A 19459-nucleotide genomic window follows, 5' to 3' on the forward strand; every position below is an offset into this window, starting at 1 on the left:
ATGAAAAACATAATCTAAAAAATGTCTTTAAATATTTGCCTCTTATTCTTATTTCATACGTGATGTTCATCAGTGACAAGTTAGACACAAAGCAAAGGCTTTTTTGACACAGCAAACGATTTTCAGACGTATTTCAAACGTGTAAACAATAGTCGGGAAGTTTTCATTTGAGATGTCACGTAGGAAAAAGGGTTCCAGAAATTATCGTTGTGCAATTGGCGTGTAAACGAAATATTTGTCTCGTTGCTATCACTGAATTTTGGAGATGTTGTCACTTAAAAACAATGTGTTATCGTTTTTACGAAATTCAAAATAACATTTTAACCTCTTCACTCAGCTGTAAATTTATTTCTTTCTGAGAAGATGGATTTTCAAATAAAATAATAATATTATCATAGATGTCTACGCGTTTGACTCTAGATGCTAATTCAAGCTTAAATTAAACTCTGTCGATTAGACAAACATGCAGATGTGGCGTACAAAAGACTCCCGCATTTAAACTAAGGCTTTTAAGTAGATAAATCCAGAACAAAATGTCACATTATGAATTTCCTGGTCTCCATTTTCTACTTATTTCCATTTCATACCTGAGGCACTTCGAAGGTTTCTGACCTATTTTAAATGACTAAACGCTGGTGAGGAAGTCTCTACGTGAATATCATTAAAGAAGTACAAGGTGTTATTGATCTTGGATGATTGTGGGCTGTTTAGGCGAAATACTGATCACTCGTTGCAATCTTAGGTAACCCACAAGAAAAAAGGAACGAATGCAGAATAATAACTACAACAAATTTCCTTAGAGGTGGAACACAGACGAAAACAATTGAAGAAAAAGGTATACTCTCCCTCTTTAGAGGGTGGGCATTAATCAGTATCAATTTCAAACCTGAGGCATCCCACAGCTGCAAATTTTGGACGCATTTTAAATAATTAAACGCTAGTAAGGAAGTCTTAATGTGTTTATCAAAGGATAATTTTAGTTATCATAGTTCGGTGTTTCCTGTTTAGACGAAATATTTCTCGTTGCAAGAACAGATAACCTCAGTACAAGGAAAAGGAAACGAATATCGAATAATGTCGATAAAAAATTTAAGTAAGAGTGGAACACAGACGAAAACATATAAAGAACTGCTATGTTCACCCTCTTTAGTGGGTGGGCTTCAACAAGAATCAGTTTTTTTCGCAGCAGTCAACATTTTCCTCTCCATCACAACATTCCTTGGGAATTCTCTCATCCTTGTTGCCCTTCATAAAGAATCTTCGCTTCATCCGCCGTCCAAACTCTTGTATCGTTGTCTGGCAACAACTGATCTGTTGGTTGGTCTTGTTGTTCAGCCTCTCAGTGTAGCTTATTGGATGTCGGTGGTTCACGATCACTGGCGCCTTTGTCATTACGCAGTGGAAGCAGCCTACATCACAGGCGTAGCATTATGTGGAGTTTCTTTGCTGACGATGATGGCAATAAGCGTGGACAGACTTATCGCCCTGTTGTCGGGGCTGAGATACAAAGAGATTGTAACTTTGAAACGCATTTATATCATTATAGCTAGCTTTTGGGTTTTATGTCTTGTCGCCTCTTTATGCACCATTTTCGATCAGCGTATAATCGCTTTGTGTGCCTATATATTGATACCACTTTCACTGCTTATTTCACTCGCCTCGTACACAAAGATATTTCGCACTCTTAGAAATCATCAGGAACAAGTACAAGATCATGTTCAACAACAGCCGAGCCAACCAAGTGCACTGAACATGGCGCGATACAGAAAGGCAGTACACAGTGCACTGTGGATTCAGTTAGCATTAGTTGTTTGCTATACACCACTCTTTGTAGTGGAAATTGCAGTCAATTATAGTACAACATATTCATCACAATTAGTCATCACAGGGGGAATGACAACTATCCTTGTTTACTTTAACTCGACCTTAAACCCGTTTCTTTACTGCTGGAAGATAAGTGAAGTAAGGCGAACAATGAAGCAGACAATCAGACAAGCACTTTGCTGTCCATGGAGTTAGACCATCCTCGAGTTAAACATGATCGTATAAGTACTTTATTAAGATGACCGATAGGAAACGCTTGTCGCTTAAATTTTTGTTCGAGGTCTGTCGATAATATTTTTTGTTAGTCACGTAAAACAAATAAATAGAAAGCAATGGAGACACCAACTGAAGCTTTTAAAAGATATTTTTCATGCCAAAAAACTTTATTTTGATTGCATAAATTATTCATCGAAGGAAAGATGTACGTGCACAAGAGGATATATAATCTACTATAATCTCTTGACTTAAATTATACTCTCATGAATGTTATTATAAGAAAGCGAAAGAAATAACTGATACATCAAGATGTTTCTACATTTGCCTTTAATTGCTATTTCATAACAGAAGCACCCTAAGGTTCGTTGCAAGAACAGAAACCTACAAGAAAAGGGAAACGCCGAAGACAGAATTAGTAGCAGTAGAAGTCACACGAAATCATTTGAAGAACTGCTATGCTTTCCTTCTTTGATGGGTGGGCTTCAACAACAACTATCAATTTGTTTCTTAGCGGTTTATATTCCCCTCTCCATCACAGCATTTGCAGGAAATTCTCTTATCCTTGTTGCCCTTCACAAAAAATCTTGCCTCCATCCGCTGTCCAAGCTCCTGTATCGTTCTCTGGCAACCACTGATCTGTTGGTTGGTATTGTTGCTCAGCCTCTAAATTCTCTATGTTGGATGTCCGTGGTTCAAGACAGTGGAGCCTTTGTCGTTCCGCAAGGGACGCAGGCTACGTCACAAGCTATGTATTGATTTTAGTGTCTTTGATGACGATGACGGCCATATGCATGGACAGACTTCTTGCCCTGTTGTTGGGGCTGAGATACAAACAAATTGTAACTTTGAAGCGCACGTATATAATTGTAAATACCTTTTGGGTTTTTACTCTTGTCGCCTCTTTATGTGCAATTTTTTATCTCCTTATAATCTTTTTGTACAGCTGACTATTTATATCATTTTGCCTGGTAATATCATTCGCATCGTACACAAATATTTTTTGCACTCTCAGATATCATTAATAAGCACAAGTACGAGATCAACAACAGCTGAGCCAAACGAATGCACTGAACATGGCGCGATTCAGAAAGGCAGTGCACAATGCACTGTGGGTGCAGTTAGCATTAGTTGTTTGTTATGCAGAAGAGTAGTTTAAGAGATGTTTTTAAAGCCGATGTTGAGTGTTTCGAGAAAACTATTTCAACTAGGTTTCCTACAATTAAAAGAAAGCGCCCGACGTTGATATCGACGCCATATTGCCAAAAGAGACGCTCCAGTTTTAGTCTTGAATTTGTTTTGTCATTAGAAAACTATCCGTAAAGCTTATGTGAAGAAGTTTTCGGTACTTGTATATTTAACTGAAGGTTACGAAAGTATACGCAATAAAATTGACCATCTCTGTTCATTACAGAATTTTTTTACAGATCGATCGATGTAATGAAATTATATTGGCAACGGCGAAAAACAAGTTTGGCATCATTTGTATAGAGGTCACCATATGTCCCGTTTGTCGCTGGTGTATCTTTAGGTTTGTCTCACGAATTTTATTTCCTTCATTTCTGAGCGATTAACTGCTGTCGCTAAGTTCTACAATTTTTTTTATTGAGTCGTTTTCAAAGCTTTTGTATGAGCTCAGACTTTGCTTCAATATTATAGCATCTAATCATTGTTTATTTCACCCATTAAAGAAGTGATAAAATAGATCTTTTTAGACTTGGGAGTCCCATATCGTATTGTAAAACAAAAAATATCATGTCTTTGTGTTTGGCGAGGGAATTCCCTTTCAGTTCCAATTTAAATTTAAACTGAAACGTTATTAACTGAAATCAACAGCTGGTTGCGACGAACATGTTCCTGTTTAATTATCAAGGTACTGAATTATCATGGAGGATCAGAAAGAAAATTCCTTAAGAAAGAATTATTGTTAAAGGAGGGATTGACGCATATTTTAGCGATTAAGTCTTTCGTCTGATTTTTCTGTCGGCTAATCCTCCGTTGGTAAATGAAATGTCTAATTTGAAGCCGAAATAAAATGTTGAATTTATGGAGAGTAATTATTTTGCAACATCGACATTTTTTTCCAACTTAAAACGAGGGGGCGTGTCTGTGGTGGTTAACTAATTTTTCCTAATCTTTGACAGGGTATTTTTAACAATTGCTTCGTGCGTCAGTGAACGGTCATTAATATACGATGCACGCAGGAAGTTTGGAGAGCTTGAAAGATACGCGGGGGGGTTACTTAACACGCAACCAAGAGTGATCGTGGGTTCATAAATAATAAATGTTGTCTATGTAAGTTTAACAAGGTGTAGTTTTTAACTCGATATCGTCACGGGAATTATTCAATAATAATAATATTCACTTCATTTTCGGCAAATAATTGTTAAATATTTTTATCGAGTGTTGATAGTTTTTAAGTATCCATTCGTTCATTTTCCTTCGCGATCAATAGATTATTATGTTCACTTTAGCACAGTCATATAACTCTGATCATCGGAGGAGAATGGCCAATCGCTCAGGGGAATTAAGACATGAAGAATTCAGTCATTGCTGTGTACATGGAAGCGTTGGCAGAGAAAAATTTAGGCGAACTTTGTTATATAATTTTTTCCAGGACTATCACTTTAAATTTTTTGGCGAAAGGAGGAGAACAAATAGAGAATGTAAAAGAAACAGCGAAAAAATGTTTAAAAAAGTAATTTCCTGCTTTTCTTCTGTTTTGTTTCTCGTTTTGATACCGAGCGCGTAGGGCCATCATGGCTGGTACAAAACAATGGTTTCTCCTCCTCCTCTATTTTCAGTTAGCTCCCATTTTTCTTATCTTGTTGACCAAAGAGATGAAGAAAGGGAATTACATCAATTTTCTGACGTATTTTAAATGAGTTGACGCTGATGAAGAATTCTCTACGTGTATATGAATATCATTAATTGAAGTATGAGATGTCATTAATCGTGGCTAGATGTGTACTGTTTAGACGACACATTACTCGTTCCAATCTTAGCTGCAAATTTCTGACGCATTTTGAATGATTAAACGCGAGGGAGGAAGTCTTAATGTGTATATTAAAGGAAGGTTTCAGTTAGACGAAATATTTTTTCGTTGCAAGAACAGAGGAAACGAATGCCGAATTATGTCGACAACAAAGTTCAGCAGAGGTGGAACACTGTCAAAAATAATTGAAGAACTGATATGCAGCCCCTCTTTGGTGGGTGGGCTTCAACCAGCATCTTTCGCAACAGTCAACATTCTCCTCTCCATCACAACATTTCTTGGGAATTCTCTTATCCTTGTTGCCCTTCACAAGGAATCTTTCCTTCATCCGCCGTCCAAACTCTTGTATCGTTGTCTGGCAACAACTGATCTGTTGGTTGGTCTTGTTGTCCAGCCTCTCGCTGTTACCTATTGGATGTCCGTGGTTCACGAACATTGGACTCTTTGTCATTACGCAGTGGAAGCAGCCTACATCATAGGCTCAGTATTATGTGGAGTTTCCTTGTTGACGATGGCGGCAATAAGCGTGGACAGACTTCTCGCCCTGCTGTCGGGGCTGAGATACAAAGAGATTGTAACTTTGAAGAGTGTTTATATCATTATAGCTGGCTTTTGGGTTTTATGCCTTGTCGCCTCTTTATGCACTGTTTTCGATCATCAGCGTATAACCGCTTTGTGTACCTACATATTGATACCACTTTTACTGCTTATTTCACTCGCCTCGTACACAAAGATATTTCGCACTCTTAGAAATCATCAGGCACAAGAACAAGATCATGTTCAACAAAAGCCGAGCCAACCAAGGTTATTGAACATGGCGCGATACAGAAAGGCAGTACACAGTGCACTGTGGGTACAGTCAGTATTAGTTGTTTGTTACACACCATACCTTATTGTGAGAATTGTTCTCACTTATAGTACAACATACTCATCACAATTAGGCGTCGCATCGGCAATGACAGTTATCTTAGTTCACTTTAACTCGACTTTAAACCCGTTTCTCTATTGCTGGAAGATTAGTGAAGTGAGACGAGCAATGAAGCAAACAATCAGACAAGCACTTTGCTGTCCATGGAGTTAGACCATCCTCGAGTTATACACGATCGCAGAAGTACTTTTAGTGCAAAGCCGACCGATAGAGAGCGCTCGTCGCTTAAATTTCTGCTAGAGGATTTGTCGATATTATTTTTTGCTAGTCACGTAGAAAAATAAAATAAAGGAAAGGTAATGGAAACATAAACCAAAACTTTTAAAAAGTATTTCACATGCCACCAAAATTTACTCTGAATGCATTAATTATTAATTGAAGGAAAGATATACGTGCACAAGAGAATATATAATCTCTTGACGTAAATTATACTCTTATGAATGTTAGTAAAAGAAAGCGAAAGAAATAATGGCTTTATCCACCTCTTTGGTAGATGAGTTGCATCAACCAACAGTTTCTTTCTCTGCGGTGTACATTTTTCTCTCCATCACAGCATTTCCTGGCGCCTCGCTTCTCCTTGCTATAAACAGTTGAAAACTTAATTTTGCTGTGTCATCAGAAAAATATCCATATTGCTTATGAATGTTTTAAAATGTCATTGATACTGATATAATAAAACAAACATTGTGTTATTGAGTGCATGGATTTAAATCAAAACTTTCCTTTTCTTATTGAATTCTTTTCAAAACCTTTAAATTTCCGAGATTTAACGTTATACTCCATCTTCTCCGCTCAGCTAAAGGTGAATTTACGTACCTGAGAAGACGGCGTTCAAAATAATTGTGAAATGTTAATAGTATCAAAGATGTATGTCTGTACGTTTGACTCTTAAAGCTAATTTGTTCCTATTCTGGCCTCTTTTCTTAATGAATTTTCATAGATAGGGAGCTAATCAAGTGTCCATATCATCTGTGTGAAATCAATACTTCAATCATTATGAGCCTCGACAAACTGAAATTACGAAGATCAAGCTGGCAACTTTGAATGATGTAAGAAAAAATTGGACTCGTGACATCTCCTTATGCATCAGACTATTAAAATGTAAATTAATTCAAATTAATTTAAAAAGAAGCTTGAATCTAAGGGATTTTTTTTCGTATTTTAGTTAAAAAAAACTGATATTACAGATGTCTCTATTTTTCCTTTTATTGCTATTTTATCCGTGAGCCACCCCACAGGTTCCAACTGTCGATCAGCTAAAAAAGGATTGTTTTTCGCCTTGTAAAAAAATGATATCACAGATGTCTCTCTATTTGCCTCTTACTGCTATTTCATACAAGAGGCTTGTCAGTAGGTTACGCACTTTGAATGAGCAAACGCTGACGAGTCCTTATGTGTTTATTGAGGGAAGTTTTAGTCATCGACGCTCAGCTTGTGCTGTTTAAACGAAATATTTCTCGTTGCCAGTTGCCTCAGTACAAGAAAAAGGAGACGAACACAGAACAATGTCGACGACAACGTTCACTAGCGGTGGACACAGACGAAAACATTTGAAGAACTGCTATGCACCCCATCTTTTGGAGGTGGATTACATCAAAGATTTACTTTTTTCTCAGCAGTGCACATTCTCCTCTCCATCACAGCATTCCTTACAAATTCTCTCATCTTTGTTGTCCTTCACAAGGAATCTTCCCTCCACCCGCCGTTCAAACTATTGTATCGTTCTCTGGCAACAACCGATCTGTTGGTTGGTCTTGTTTCCCAGCCACTCTATCCTACTTATTGGATGTCCTTGGTTCAGGAACACTGGAGCCTTTGTCGATACGCATTTGACGCAGCCTACATCACTGTGCGGCGAGGTTTTGATAATTCCTTAGCATACGTCCATTGATTTTCGACCCACTTATAAATTGATTTGTTCACTTCAGCATTAAGATGTAACCGTTGTGATTAAAGGAGAATTTTGACAATTGCCCCAGAGCATCGCAAAATTACCTGCCGTTTACATGAGAGCTTTCTTGACAGAAAAAACTTTTATAATCTCACTAACCAGACTATGGAAGAAAGAAAATTAGATCATAGAGTCACTAGGCTAACTTTTCTTCGTTATTGTTTACTATTGTCTTCAATAAAGGGAGGATATTTCAATATAATAATGGGCACTTATATGACATCTTATCTTGATGTACTACCTGTTTCATTATTTAAAAAGGTGACAAAAAAGGTTCTCCTATCCTATTTTCAAACAGTAATATAGCCGATGTCTATTTGTTTGTCGACGAAATTACCTTTTAGTGCTAATTTGTACTAAAACTGAAATTCTTTGAGATTAAAAACTTGTCGCAGCCTACCCAAACTCTTTAGAATTTTGATCAGCTGCATAAATTGAAAATTTTCTGGATAAACTCCTACTCTGTATTAAAGAATTGGATGAGTTGTTGGTTTGTCCATTAGCAATTTTCCCGTCCAAAAATAAAACAACGGATCTAAAGTTGATATATAAATATATATATATATATATAAACTTATTTTCCAAAATGGTGCTAGTTGAAAAAATATTTTAAATAGTCTGTATATTTACATATATGTATATCGTCGAAAGAAACATTATCATGTAAACGAGGCCTGTTACAAGTCCGAATCTGTCGTGGCAAGCAGGTGTAGCACGTGGCAGTTTTAGAGAGTTTGAAATGTGGGTCAGGGTTGGTAAAGACGAAGCCTCTCTTAGAACAATTGTAAATTTTTTATCGATTATTGATAAGGTTTGAGCGCCCATCTCTTCATTTTCCATTTCGATGAATATATTATCCTGTTTACTTCATTATTGGGAACTAATTGTCATCACCAAAGTAGAATCGTTAATTGCCTAAGAGAATCACAGGAACAAAAATTTGAATAAATTTTCTTTTACAGTTGCACAAAATAGTTTGCTGGTGTGATAACTTGATCCTGTCACTATTTTGTTTTTAGTTCTCGTCGGATACGAAACGGAGAGAAAAAAAGTTACAAAGTGTAATAAGATACACAGCTAATTTAAAATATTTTGAAACAAGTTTGTATGTGTTGCCGTACATTAATTTTGAATGGTGGTGTAGTCTACGTAGTACATTTGGTGATTGTCACGAATTCAATTTTTCTCCCAGAACAATTGACATCGCCAGCTTGAGCTTCTGCATTTTTAGCTTTCCGTAGCTGATAGTAATTCAAGTCTTAACTTCACACGAAAGGTATGGACCCTTGACTAGCATCCTACTATAATTGAATTTGAGTTTGGTAAAGAGCGACTTTGTTATTTGCCTTTTATTGCTATTTCATAACAGAGGCACCCAAAGGTTTCCGGGAAAAAATATATATTTTTTGACCTAATATGCATTTTAAATGAGTAAGTCTTTACGCGATTGTTAGTTAGGAAGTTAGGCTTCAGTAATCGTTGCTGCCATTTTTCGTTGCAAGAACAGAAACCTACAAGAAAAGGGAAACGTCGAAGACATAACTATGTCGACAACAAATTTCAGTAGCAGTAGAAGTCACACGAAATCATTTGAAGAACTGCTATGCTCTCCCTCTTCGGTGGTGGGTGGGCTTCGGCTTCAACAACAACAATTAATTTGCTTCTCAGCAGTTGACATTCTCCTCTCCATCACAGTATTTGCTGGGAATTTTCCTATTCTTGTTGCCCTTTATAAGGAATCTTCCCTACATCCGCCGTCCAAACACCTGTATTGTAGTTTGGCAACCACTGATCTGTTGGTTGGTCTTGTTGCCCAGCCTCTCTATGGTACATGTTGAATGTCCGTAGTTCAAGAACACCTTTGGAGGAGCCTTTGTCGATACCCAAGGGACGCAACCTACATCACAGGCTCTGTATTGTATTCAGTGTCTTTGATGACGATGACGGCCATAAGCGTGGACAGATTTCTCGCCCTGATGTTGGGGCTGAGATACAAACAAATTGTAACTTTGAAGCGCACGTATATTATTGTAACTACCTTTTGGGATTTTATTATTGTCGCCTCTTCATGTGCAATATTTAATCGCCGTATAATCTTTTTGTACAGCTGCCTAGTTGTATCATTTTGCCTGGTAATATCACTTGCATCGTACACAAAGGTTTTTCGCACTCTCAGATATCACCAAGCACAAGTACGAGATCAACAACACCCGAGCCAAACAAATGCTTTGAACATGGTGCGATTCAGAAAGGCAGTACACAGTGCACTGTGGGTGCAGTTGGCATTAGTTGTTTGTTATGCACCAATGTATACAGTGACAATTGTGATCGCTTATACTAAAAAATATTCATTACTCTAAGTGGTCACATGGAAAGTAGCAGTTATTTTACTTTACTTTAACTCGACGTTAAACCCGTTTCTTTACTGCTACAAGATAAGTGAAGTGAGACAAGTTGTGAAGCTGACAATCAGACAAGCACTTTGCTGTTCATGGACTTAGATCCCTCTTGAGCGGCAATCGTGGTGTAACTTTCAAAACTGATTTACAAAGTCACGGTTATTATTAGAGAATCAATTAAATCATTGCTGAAGGTGTTGTTGATATTTTTAACCTCCATTATATGAAAGACAGTTTATCGAAACTCCGTAACCACACTCTGCAGCAGCACTTATCCTTACACTTTTACGACAACACATAATTTGTTTTATTGTCTTGTCTTTCTAAGTAATATGTAAGTATGGAGGGGTAAAACTTCAAGGAGTAATGACGGAGAACTGTTGGGCGTATTTGTCTCTTGACGGTAAAATAATATTAATTCTTTTTTTTTCTGTATAAATGCGCATACGCCCTGTAGATAAATACTACACGCTTAACGCCACAACATGAGTACACATTTAATCTATTAGCCAGATAAACGAATATTTACATGTAAAGATGTGTAGATGTGATTCGACTGAATATAAAGGCTGTAATAAAAATATCTTAATACAAATATAACAACAACAACAACAACAACGACGGGAACATGAAATAGGAACGAACTTATAATTTGTGGCGTAACCAGGTCCGGTAGTAAAAATCTTAAACAAAAGCAACACGGCGCTAGCAAAAACTAACAAAACGACTGACTTAGTTGAAATCAATTAGCAATAGGAATTATCTATCTAAAACAACGTTTATGCTGGCGAGAAATAAATCGCTGCCGGCGTTACGCAATTCTTACACAACCGCACACATATAGAAACAGAACATCAGAATAGTATTCCGAGTAAAAGAAAAACAATATAAACTAATTTCGCAGTTACTTGACAATAAATACAAATGCAAATTCTAGTTGCCACACGCCCTATTACCGCGCGAGTAGGTTACATAGCCTTTTATAAAATCGAATTTGTTTTGTTATTAGAAAGTGTCCATAATGCTTGTAAATTTGAGATGGTAATAATACTTGTGAACCATTCGAAAGTGTGTGTAAAGAAGAATATTGACGATAGAGATCTACCAGAAGCTCTCGTTTTTCCAAAATTGAACGTAACACTCCATCCCCTTCGTTTCAGTAATTGTATAAATAATAAACGCAGCGGACGCAGTCTACATAACAAGCTATGCATTATGTGGAGGGTCTTTGATGACGATGGCCATCAGCGTGGACAGACCTCCCGCCCTGTTATTGGGACTGAGATATTAACAAATTGTAACTTTGAAGCGCACGTATATCATTATAGCTACCATTTGGGTTTTCTTCAGTGTCGCTGCTTTATGTTATTTCATACAAACAGACATACTTTATTGGCTCGTCCCCACGGGGCTTTTCAGAGTCAATGTTACATTACAAAATTCAAATAAAAGTAATGCCTGATGTACCTCACGGGTTCTAGGGGAAAAAATATTTACTTTTCTTTGACATTAAAAAAATAATAACTTGATGCAATGTAAATAACAAAGGCTGGTAGAGAAGTTTTATTTGAAAATTATCAAAGGAGTCATTAAGGTCTCAGTGATCGTCACTCCGCGAATGTTGTTCAGACAAAATATTTCTTGCTACAATCACAGATAAACTGTAAGAAAAAGTAAACCAGTAACAGAATAATGTTGATATCAAATTTCACAAGAAGAGGAACACAGGCGAAAACATTTGAAGAACTGACATGCTCTCCCTCTTTGGTGGGTGGACTTCGACAAGAATCACTTTCTTTCGCAGCAGTCAACATTCTCCTCTCCATCACAGCATTTGTTGGAAATTCTCTCATCCTTATTGCCCTTCACAAAGAATCTTCCCTTCATCCGCCGTCCAAACTCTTGTATCGTTGTCTGGCAACTACTGATCTGTTGGTTGGTCTCGTAGGCCAGCCTCTAGCTGCTTCAAGCTGGATGTTTAGTGCTCACGAACACTGGATTCCTTGTCGATACGCAAGTACCGCGACCTTTATCACAAGCTACATATTATGTGGAGTGTCTTTGTTGACAATGACGGCCATAAGCGTCGACAGACTTCTCGCCATATTGCTGCAGCTGAAATACAAACAAATTGTAACTTTGAAGCGGACGTATATCATTGTAGTTACCTTTTGGGTTCAATCCATCGTCGCTGCTTTATGTTACACGTTAGATTACCGTGTATTCTTCTGGTATGGCCTTATAGTTGTACCATTATGCTACGTTACCTCAATTGTGTCGTACACAAAAATATTTTGCGCTCTAAGTCATCATCGTGCTCAAATACGAGATTATGTTACACAGCCGAGCCAACCAAATGCAGTGAATACCACACAATGCAAAAAGGCAGTGTACAATGCACTGTGGGTTCAGTTGGCATTAGTTGTTTGTTATTTGCCGTATGCTTTAGTGGAAATTGTGATCAGCCGAACCAAAACAGATCCATCGCACCTAGTCATCATGAGGGATGCAGCAAGCATATTAGCTTTCTTTAACTCAACGTTAAATCCGTTTCTGTACTGCTGGAAAATAAGTGAAGTGAGACAAGCAGTAAAGCGAACGATCAGACAAGCATTTAGCCGTCCATAAAGTGAGATCCTCCCCAAATTATGCTCGTATTAATACATTCCAAGCATAATCATTCAGTCACGATTATTTCTTTAGAACTATACTCAGATATGTGAATAGATAAGGTAAAAGTGAGAAGCAAAATAAAATTGTTGTCCAAGGTTTGTACGAAGTCTGCTTTTTCGGACGAAGACAACTAAAGGAAGGGAAATGGAAAAACCAACCTTATCACTCTCTATCATAAATACAACAAGTCTTAATTGAAGAAAAGATATGCTTGCACCGCAGTGTTGAACTTTCAATTTTGAGTTTGCCAAGGCAAATGCACAGAGTTGATAGAAACGCTTAATCATTACCTTATCAGCGAAAGGTTTTCCGAGTTAAGATGGATCGTTTCTAGCTGATAGTAGAGATTTACTTGTCCTCGCCTCTTATCGCTAATTACTACCAACGAAGAAATTGTGAGATGTGATATTTTATAAAGGACACGCTGGCCTAAAGCGTGTTTTTTTTGTTTTTTTCTATTTTACCTGTCATTTTGTGTTTGGTCACACTTAATTCTAGTTCGATGGAAATCATAGCGAAAAAATACTGGGAAGTTTCTACATTAGGGTTGAAATAAGAGTATTGATTTGACAAACTCATTTTGCCTATCTTAAAATTTCGATCACAGTATTTACGGGGTTTTGAATTTCTTACTAACAATTTACCCCGATTGAGGTTGTGCTTGGTCATATTGCAAAATAAAAATGTTGCAGATGTCTTTCAACGTTTTCCTTCAGATAAAATGCGAATGCAAACCTAAATTAAAATTTTTGTTTTTTATTTTTTATTGTATATTTCTATTTATTTACATATTTTTCTTTTACATCTATAGATTGCCACCGTTTCAACTTTCGCCTCAAACGATTTGCGTCTTGGATTGATCTTTTTAATTTCAGTTTTCCAAGGGTGGAAATGCCTCAAGACCTATAAAGATCTCACAAACATAATAAACGTTTTATTGCATGACAGAGAGGAAAGGGATTTTGGCAGCGCTATAAAATAAGCATTTTACAGCGCAGATGTCTCTTTGCTTGCCACTTAGAGCGATATCATACCAAAGGCAATTAGTGCCGAAAAATTAAAAGACAAGCCTTTTTGTTTGTTCCGAATTTACACGAATGGTGTTTTCGAGAAATTAGTGTCAGTACTATTCAAAGACCTTTTAGGTAGAATAATTTCAAATTAATAATAATTTAAGGTGATTCTTCAACTGTGTTAAAGAATCACCTCTTATTACGAAATTGATAGAGAGTAATAATTTAAGCCTGTTATCCTCTGGAGCTCCCTCAGTGGGGAAATTGCTTTATCTTTTAACTGAATAGGCAGTTTGTATTTGCATTTTGAATAGGTAAACCCTACTGTGAAATCAGCGAAAGTTTCTGTGTAAATGTTATCACAGATAGTGAGCCACTTAAAGTCATCGTGGCTAGGCTGGTGATGTCTTGAAAAAAATATCTCTTGTCACTTACAGTTACAAATACCGTCCATGAAAACGAAATGACCGTTTGCTGAATTGCAAATGATGAAGAATGTATGCTGGCAGTTATACTGATTGTCTCTCGAGCTCCCTTTAAAGAAACGCGACTCTCCTGGATAATATTTCCGCACTAAATCAACTTTTCAAAAGAAGGTCAATGTCAGTGTTTCATTTCCAATACTCAAATTTTTGCCTGAATCAAATTCATCTGAAAAGGGCAAATAAATTCTGATAAAATTCCTGTTTTTATCTGTGTAACAGGCAATTAGTTTGAAATATTTAATTTCTGGCCTAGAGGGTGATTCTACTCTTTTTAAAAACAGAAAAGAACATTTTAGACGACCGACGTCGCACTAATTATTTTATCTGAATAAAATAAATACTAATAGGTTAGAATAATCAATGGAATTTAGCTCAGTATAACCAGAACACAAGGCTACAGAATTGCTTATCACTGAGAAATTGGATCCTTTCATGGCTGATGATAATTACAAGGAGCAGCTGCCACAAAATTCGAGATGAGATGATTTATTTTCCACAAAATATTGAGTTTGCGCTCGATTTTCAAAATAGTAAGCGTCATTAAGTATGTCAGGTCATGTGAATCCTACCACAAAATTAAGGTTTAAGTGATAACTGCCGGGCAGAACCTTTCAAAACGAAAGATCTCTTGTTGCAGTAATAGATAAATTACAGGAAAAAGGAAGCGACCGTTTACCAAACTGAAGATTGGTGACAACAAAAACTGATCTAACAGGCAGTGGAATAGAGACGAAGATCTGAGGTTGGATTCCTCTTGGGGACTCAGAATCTTTTCTTTGTCCCTCGCTCTTTACAAGACGAAAAGCATCTCTCTCTATTTCTTTACCGAGCTAAAAACTTACCATCTCTCTTATTCTGTTTACAAATTACAGATAACCTGAACGACAAAATTTGAAACGCTTGCGGAGTGATGACGGCAACAAATTCCTCGGGGGATGGACCGCAGATGAAAACATTAGAAGATCTTGTATGCTCCTCTTCTTTAGCGGGCGAATTGCAACAATATTCCTTGCTTTTGTCAGCAGTCAACATTTTTTTTTCCCTTACAGCATTTCTTGGGAATTCTCTGATCTTTGTTGCACTTCACAAGATATCTTCCCTCCATGCGCCGTCCAAACTCTTGTATCGTTGTCTCGCAACAACTGATCTGTTGGTTGGTCTGGTAAGCCAGCCTCTCGTTGCTACTCTTTGGATTTCGGTTGTTCATGAACAGTGGAGACTTTGTCGATTCGCATGGAAAGCAGCCTCCATTTCAGGGTATGGATTATGTTTAATGTCTTTGTTGACCATGGCAGCCATGAGCGTGGACAGACATCTGGCCTTGTTGTTGGGGCTGAGATACAAACAAATTGTAACTTTGAAGCGCACATATGTCATTGTCGTTACTCTTTGGATTATAACCGTTGTCACTACTCTATACCGCACGTTACTTTCTCGTATAGCGCGTTGGTTTGGTCGCATTATTATCTCATCTTGCCTATTAATCTCGATTACATCATATGCTAAGATTTTCCGCGCTCTTCGCCGTCATCAGGCTCAAATACAAGATCATGTTCAACACCAGCCGAGCCAACCAAATGCACCGAACATGGGGCAATACAGAAAGGCAGTGTACAGTGCACTGTGGGTGCAGTTAGCGTTACTTGCTTGTTACGTACCAGTTAGTGTAGTGGCAATTGTAATGGCTCACAGACAAGCAAATTTATCACATTTAGTTGTCGCCCTGGGAATAGCAAACACCGTAGTGAATTTGAACTCGACGTTAAATCCGTTCCTATACTGCTGGAAGATTAGTGAAGTGAGACAAGCAGTGAAGCAGACAATCAGACAGGCACTTTACTGTCCATGGACTTAGATCCCTCTCGAGCGGCAATCGTGGTATAACTTGCAAAACTGATTTACAGTTGAGTCACGGTTATTATTAGAGAATCAATTAAATTATTGCTAAAGCTGTTGTTGATATTTTTCAATTCCACATCATGAAAGACAGTAAATCGAAACTCTGTAACCACACTTTGTAGCGACACTTATCCTTACACTTTTACGGCAACACATGTTGTCTTGTCTTTCTTAGTAATATGTAAGTATGGGGTAAAACTTATGGAGTAGTGACAGAGCTGTTGGGTGTATTTGTCTCTTGACAGTAAAATAATATCGATTCTTTGTTTTTCTGAATAAATCCGCTTGTCATGAACGCCCTGTAGATAAATACTACCAGTTCAACGCCACAACATGAATATACATTTAATCTATTCCCCAGATATACGAATATTTAGATGTAAAAAGTGTAGATGTGAATCGACTGAAAATAAATCATTGATACAAATATCTAGGTACAAATATAACAACAACTAGAATAACATCAAGGAACATGAAATTGAAACAAACTGATAATTTGTAGTATAACCAGGTCCGGTAGTAAAACTCTTAAACAAAAGCAACACGGCGCTAGCAAAAACTAACGAAAGGACTGACTTGGTTGAAATCAACTAGCAATGATAATTATCTAACGAAAACAACGCCTATGCTGGCGGGAAATAAATCGCTACCGGCGTTACGTAATTCATACACAACCTCACTCAAATAGAAACAGAACATTACAATAGTAGTTCAAGTGAAAGAAAAACAATATTAAATAATTTCGCACTTACTTGACAACAAATACAAATGCAAATTTTAGTTGCCACACGCCCTATTGCCGCGTGAGTCGGTTACAAGGCCTGTTCTAAAATCGAATTTGTCTTTTTATTAGAAAGTGTCCATAATGTTTGTAAATTTGAGATGTTAATAATACTTGTGAACCATTCGAAAGTGTGTGTAAAGAAGAACATTGACGATGTAGATCTATCAGAAGCTCTCGTTTTTCCAGAATTGAACGCACTACGTTGAACACTACATCCTCTTCGCTTAGCTGTGAATGAATTTTTACCTGAGAAGAAAAAGTTTCAAATAGTCTTTCAAATATGTTGTGAAATGATAATACTACCATAGATATCTATACGTTTGACTCTTGATGCTAATTTATTTCCAAATTGAACTTTACCGATTAGACACTTACATAGTTTTGGCGCTCAATAGACTCCCGAATGAAATGTCACAAAATATGTTTGGCTGGTCTTGTTCTCTGCCTCTCTATGGGGCACTCATTGGATGTCTTTTGTTCACGAACACTGCAGCCTTTGTCGATAAACACAGCGGACGCAGTCTACATAACAAGCTATGCATTATGTGGAGGGTCTTTGATGAAGATGGCCATCAGCGTGGACAGACCTCCCGCCCTGTTATTGGGAATGAGATATTAACAAACTGTAACTTTGAAGTGCATTTATGTCATTGTAGCTACCTCTTGGGTTTTATTTAGTGCCGCTGCTCTATGTTACTTCACACAAACATACATATTTTATTGGCTCGTCAGAGTCAATGTTTAATTACAAAATTAAAAAAAAAAGTAATACCTGATGATCTCACAAGTTCAAGGAAAAAAAAAATTATTTTTTTTTGACATAAAAAATAATATCCTGATGCGATGTAAATAAGAAGGGCTGGTAGAGAAGTTTTATTTGGAAATTATCAAGAAGTCATTAAGGTCTCAGTGATCGTCGTCCGGCGAACTTTGTTCAGACAAAATATTTTTTACTGGAATCGAATAAGAAAAAGGAAACAAGTGCGGAATAATGTTGATAACAAATTTCACAAGAGGTGGAACACAGACGAAAACACTTGATGAACTGCTATGTTCTTCCTCTTTGATGAGTATACTTCAACAAGAATCACTTTCTTTCGCAGCAGTCAACATTCTCCTCTCCATCACAGCATTTGTTGGCAATTCTCTCATCCTTGTTGCCCTTCACAGGGAATCTTCCCTTCATCCGCCGTCCAAACTCTTGTATCGTTGTCTGGCAACTACTGATCTGTTGGTTGGTCTCGTTAGCCAGCCTCTCGCTGCTTCAGGCTGGATGTTTGCTGCTCACGAACACTGGATTCCTTGTCGATACGCAAGTACCGCGACTTTTATCACAAGCTACGTATCATGTGGAGTGTCTTTGTTGACAATACCGGCCATAAGCGTGGATAGACTTCTCGCCCTGTTGTTGCGGCTGAGATACAGACAAATTGTAACTTTGAAGCGCACATATATCATCGTAGTTACCTTTTGGGTTCTATCCAGTGTCGCTGCTTTATGTTACGCGTTTGATTACCGCATATCCATTTGGTATGGTACTATAGTTATACTATTATGTCACGTTATCTCAATTGTGTCGTACACAAAAATATTTTGTGCTCTAAGTCATCATCATACACGAATACAAGATCATGTCCAACAGCAGCCGAGCCAACCAAATGCAGTGAATATCACGCAATACAAAAAAGCAGTGTATAGTGCACTGTGGGTTCAGTTGGCATTAGTTGTTTGTTATTTGCCGTATGGTTTACTGGAAATTCTGATCAGACAAAGAAAAACTTTTCCATCGCACCTAGTCATCATGAGGGGTGTAGCATCTACAGTAGTTTACTTTAACTCAACGTTAAATCCGTTTCTGTACTGTTGGAAAATAAGTGAAGTGAGACAAGCAGTAAAGCAAACGATCAGACAAGGATTTGGCTGTCCATAAAGTGAGATCCTCCCCGATTTATGCTCGTGTTAATACATTCTAAGCATATAGTTATTCAGTCGCAAACACTACTTAAGAACTCTAGTCAGATATATGAATGGATAAGAAAAAAATAAAAAGCACAATAACATTGTTGCCTCAAGGTTTGTACGAAGTCGGCTTTTTTTGCACGTGGAAAACTGAAGGAAAGGAAATGGAAAAACCAACCTTATCACACTCTATCATAAATACAACGAGTCATAATGTTTATTCTCCATGTTTTATTTTCATGTTCTTTACTGGTTCATCTTGGTTCATTTTTCGTCAAGTTGTCTTGATTCTACGTCTACCATTGCCGAGCGATTTTCCATCCCTAAATTTGATTT

The 19459-nt window shown here is 37.4% G+C and overlaps 5 protein-coding genes across 5 annotated transcripts; all 5 read left to right on the forward strand.

Moving 5' to 3' along the window:
• The first annotated feature begins 1021 nt into the window (after window positions 1–1021).
• Window positions 1022–3412, forward strand: LOC131790481 (melanocortin receptor 5-like). The gene has a single exon (XM_066159331.1). The coding sequence runs from the start codon at window positions 1075–1077 to the stop codon at window positions 2017–2019; it is 945 nt and encodes a 314-aa protein (XP_066015428.1). The 5' UTR covers window positions 1022–1074; the 3' UTR covers window positions 2020–3412.
• A 1718-nt stretch (window positions 3413–5130) lies between these two features.
• LOC131790486 (melanocortin receptor 5-like) lies at window positions 5131–6291 on the forward strand. The gene has a single exon (XM_059107700.2). It carries the CDS (start codon window positions 5172–5174, stop codon window positions 6111–6113), a length of 942 nt encoding a protein of 313 aa, XP_058963683.2. The 5' UTR covers window positions 5131–5171; the 3' UTR covers window positions 6114–6291.
• Window positions 6292–11916: 5625 nt separating this feature from the next.
• On the forward strand, window positions 11917–13055 carry LOC131787191 (melanocyte-stimulating hormone receptor-like). The gene has a single exon (XM_059104278.2). It carries the CDS (start codon window positions 12003–12005, stop codon window positions 12936–12938), a length of 936 nt encoding a protein of 311 aa, XP_058960261.2. The 5' UTR covers window positions 11917–12002; the 3' UTR covers window positions 12939–13055.
• Window positions 13056–15391: 2336 nt separating this feature from the next.
• Window positions 15392–16336, forward strand: LOC136277364 (melanocyte-stimulating hormone receptor-like). The gene has a single exon (XM_066159394.1). It carries the CDS (start codon window positions 15392–15394, stop codon window positions 16334–16336), a length of 945 nt encoding a protein of 314 aa, XP_066015491.1.
• Window positions 16337–18155: 1819 nt separating this feature from the next.
• LOC131787193 (melanocyte-stimulating hormone receptor-like) lies at window positions 18156–19149 on the forward strand. Its single transcript, XM_059104280.2, has one exon. The coding sequence runs from the start codon at window positions 18156–18158 to the stop codon at window positions 19092–19094; it is 939 nt and encodes a 312-aa protein (XP_058960263.2). The 3' UTR covers window positions 19095–19149.
• The last annotated feature ends 310 nt before the right edge of the window (window positions 19150–19459 follow it).

This window comes from Pocillopora verrucosa, chromosome 12 (genome assembly GCF_036669915.1).
Source record: "Pocillopora verrucosa isolate sample1 chromosome 12, ASM3666991v2, whole genome shotgun sequence".
Classification (NCBI taxonomy): Eukaryota; Metazoa; Cnidaria; class Anthozoa; order Scleractinia; family Pocilloporidae; genus Pocillopora; species Pocillopora verrucosa.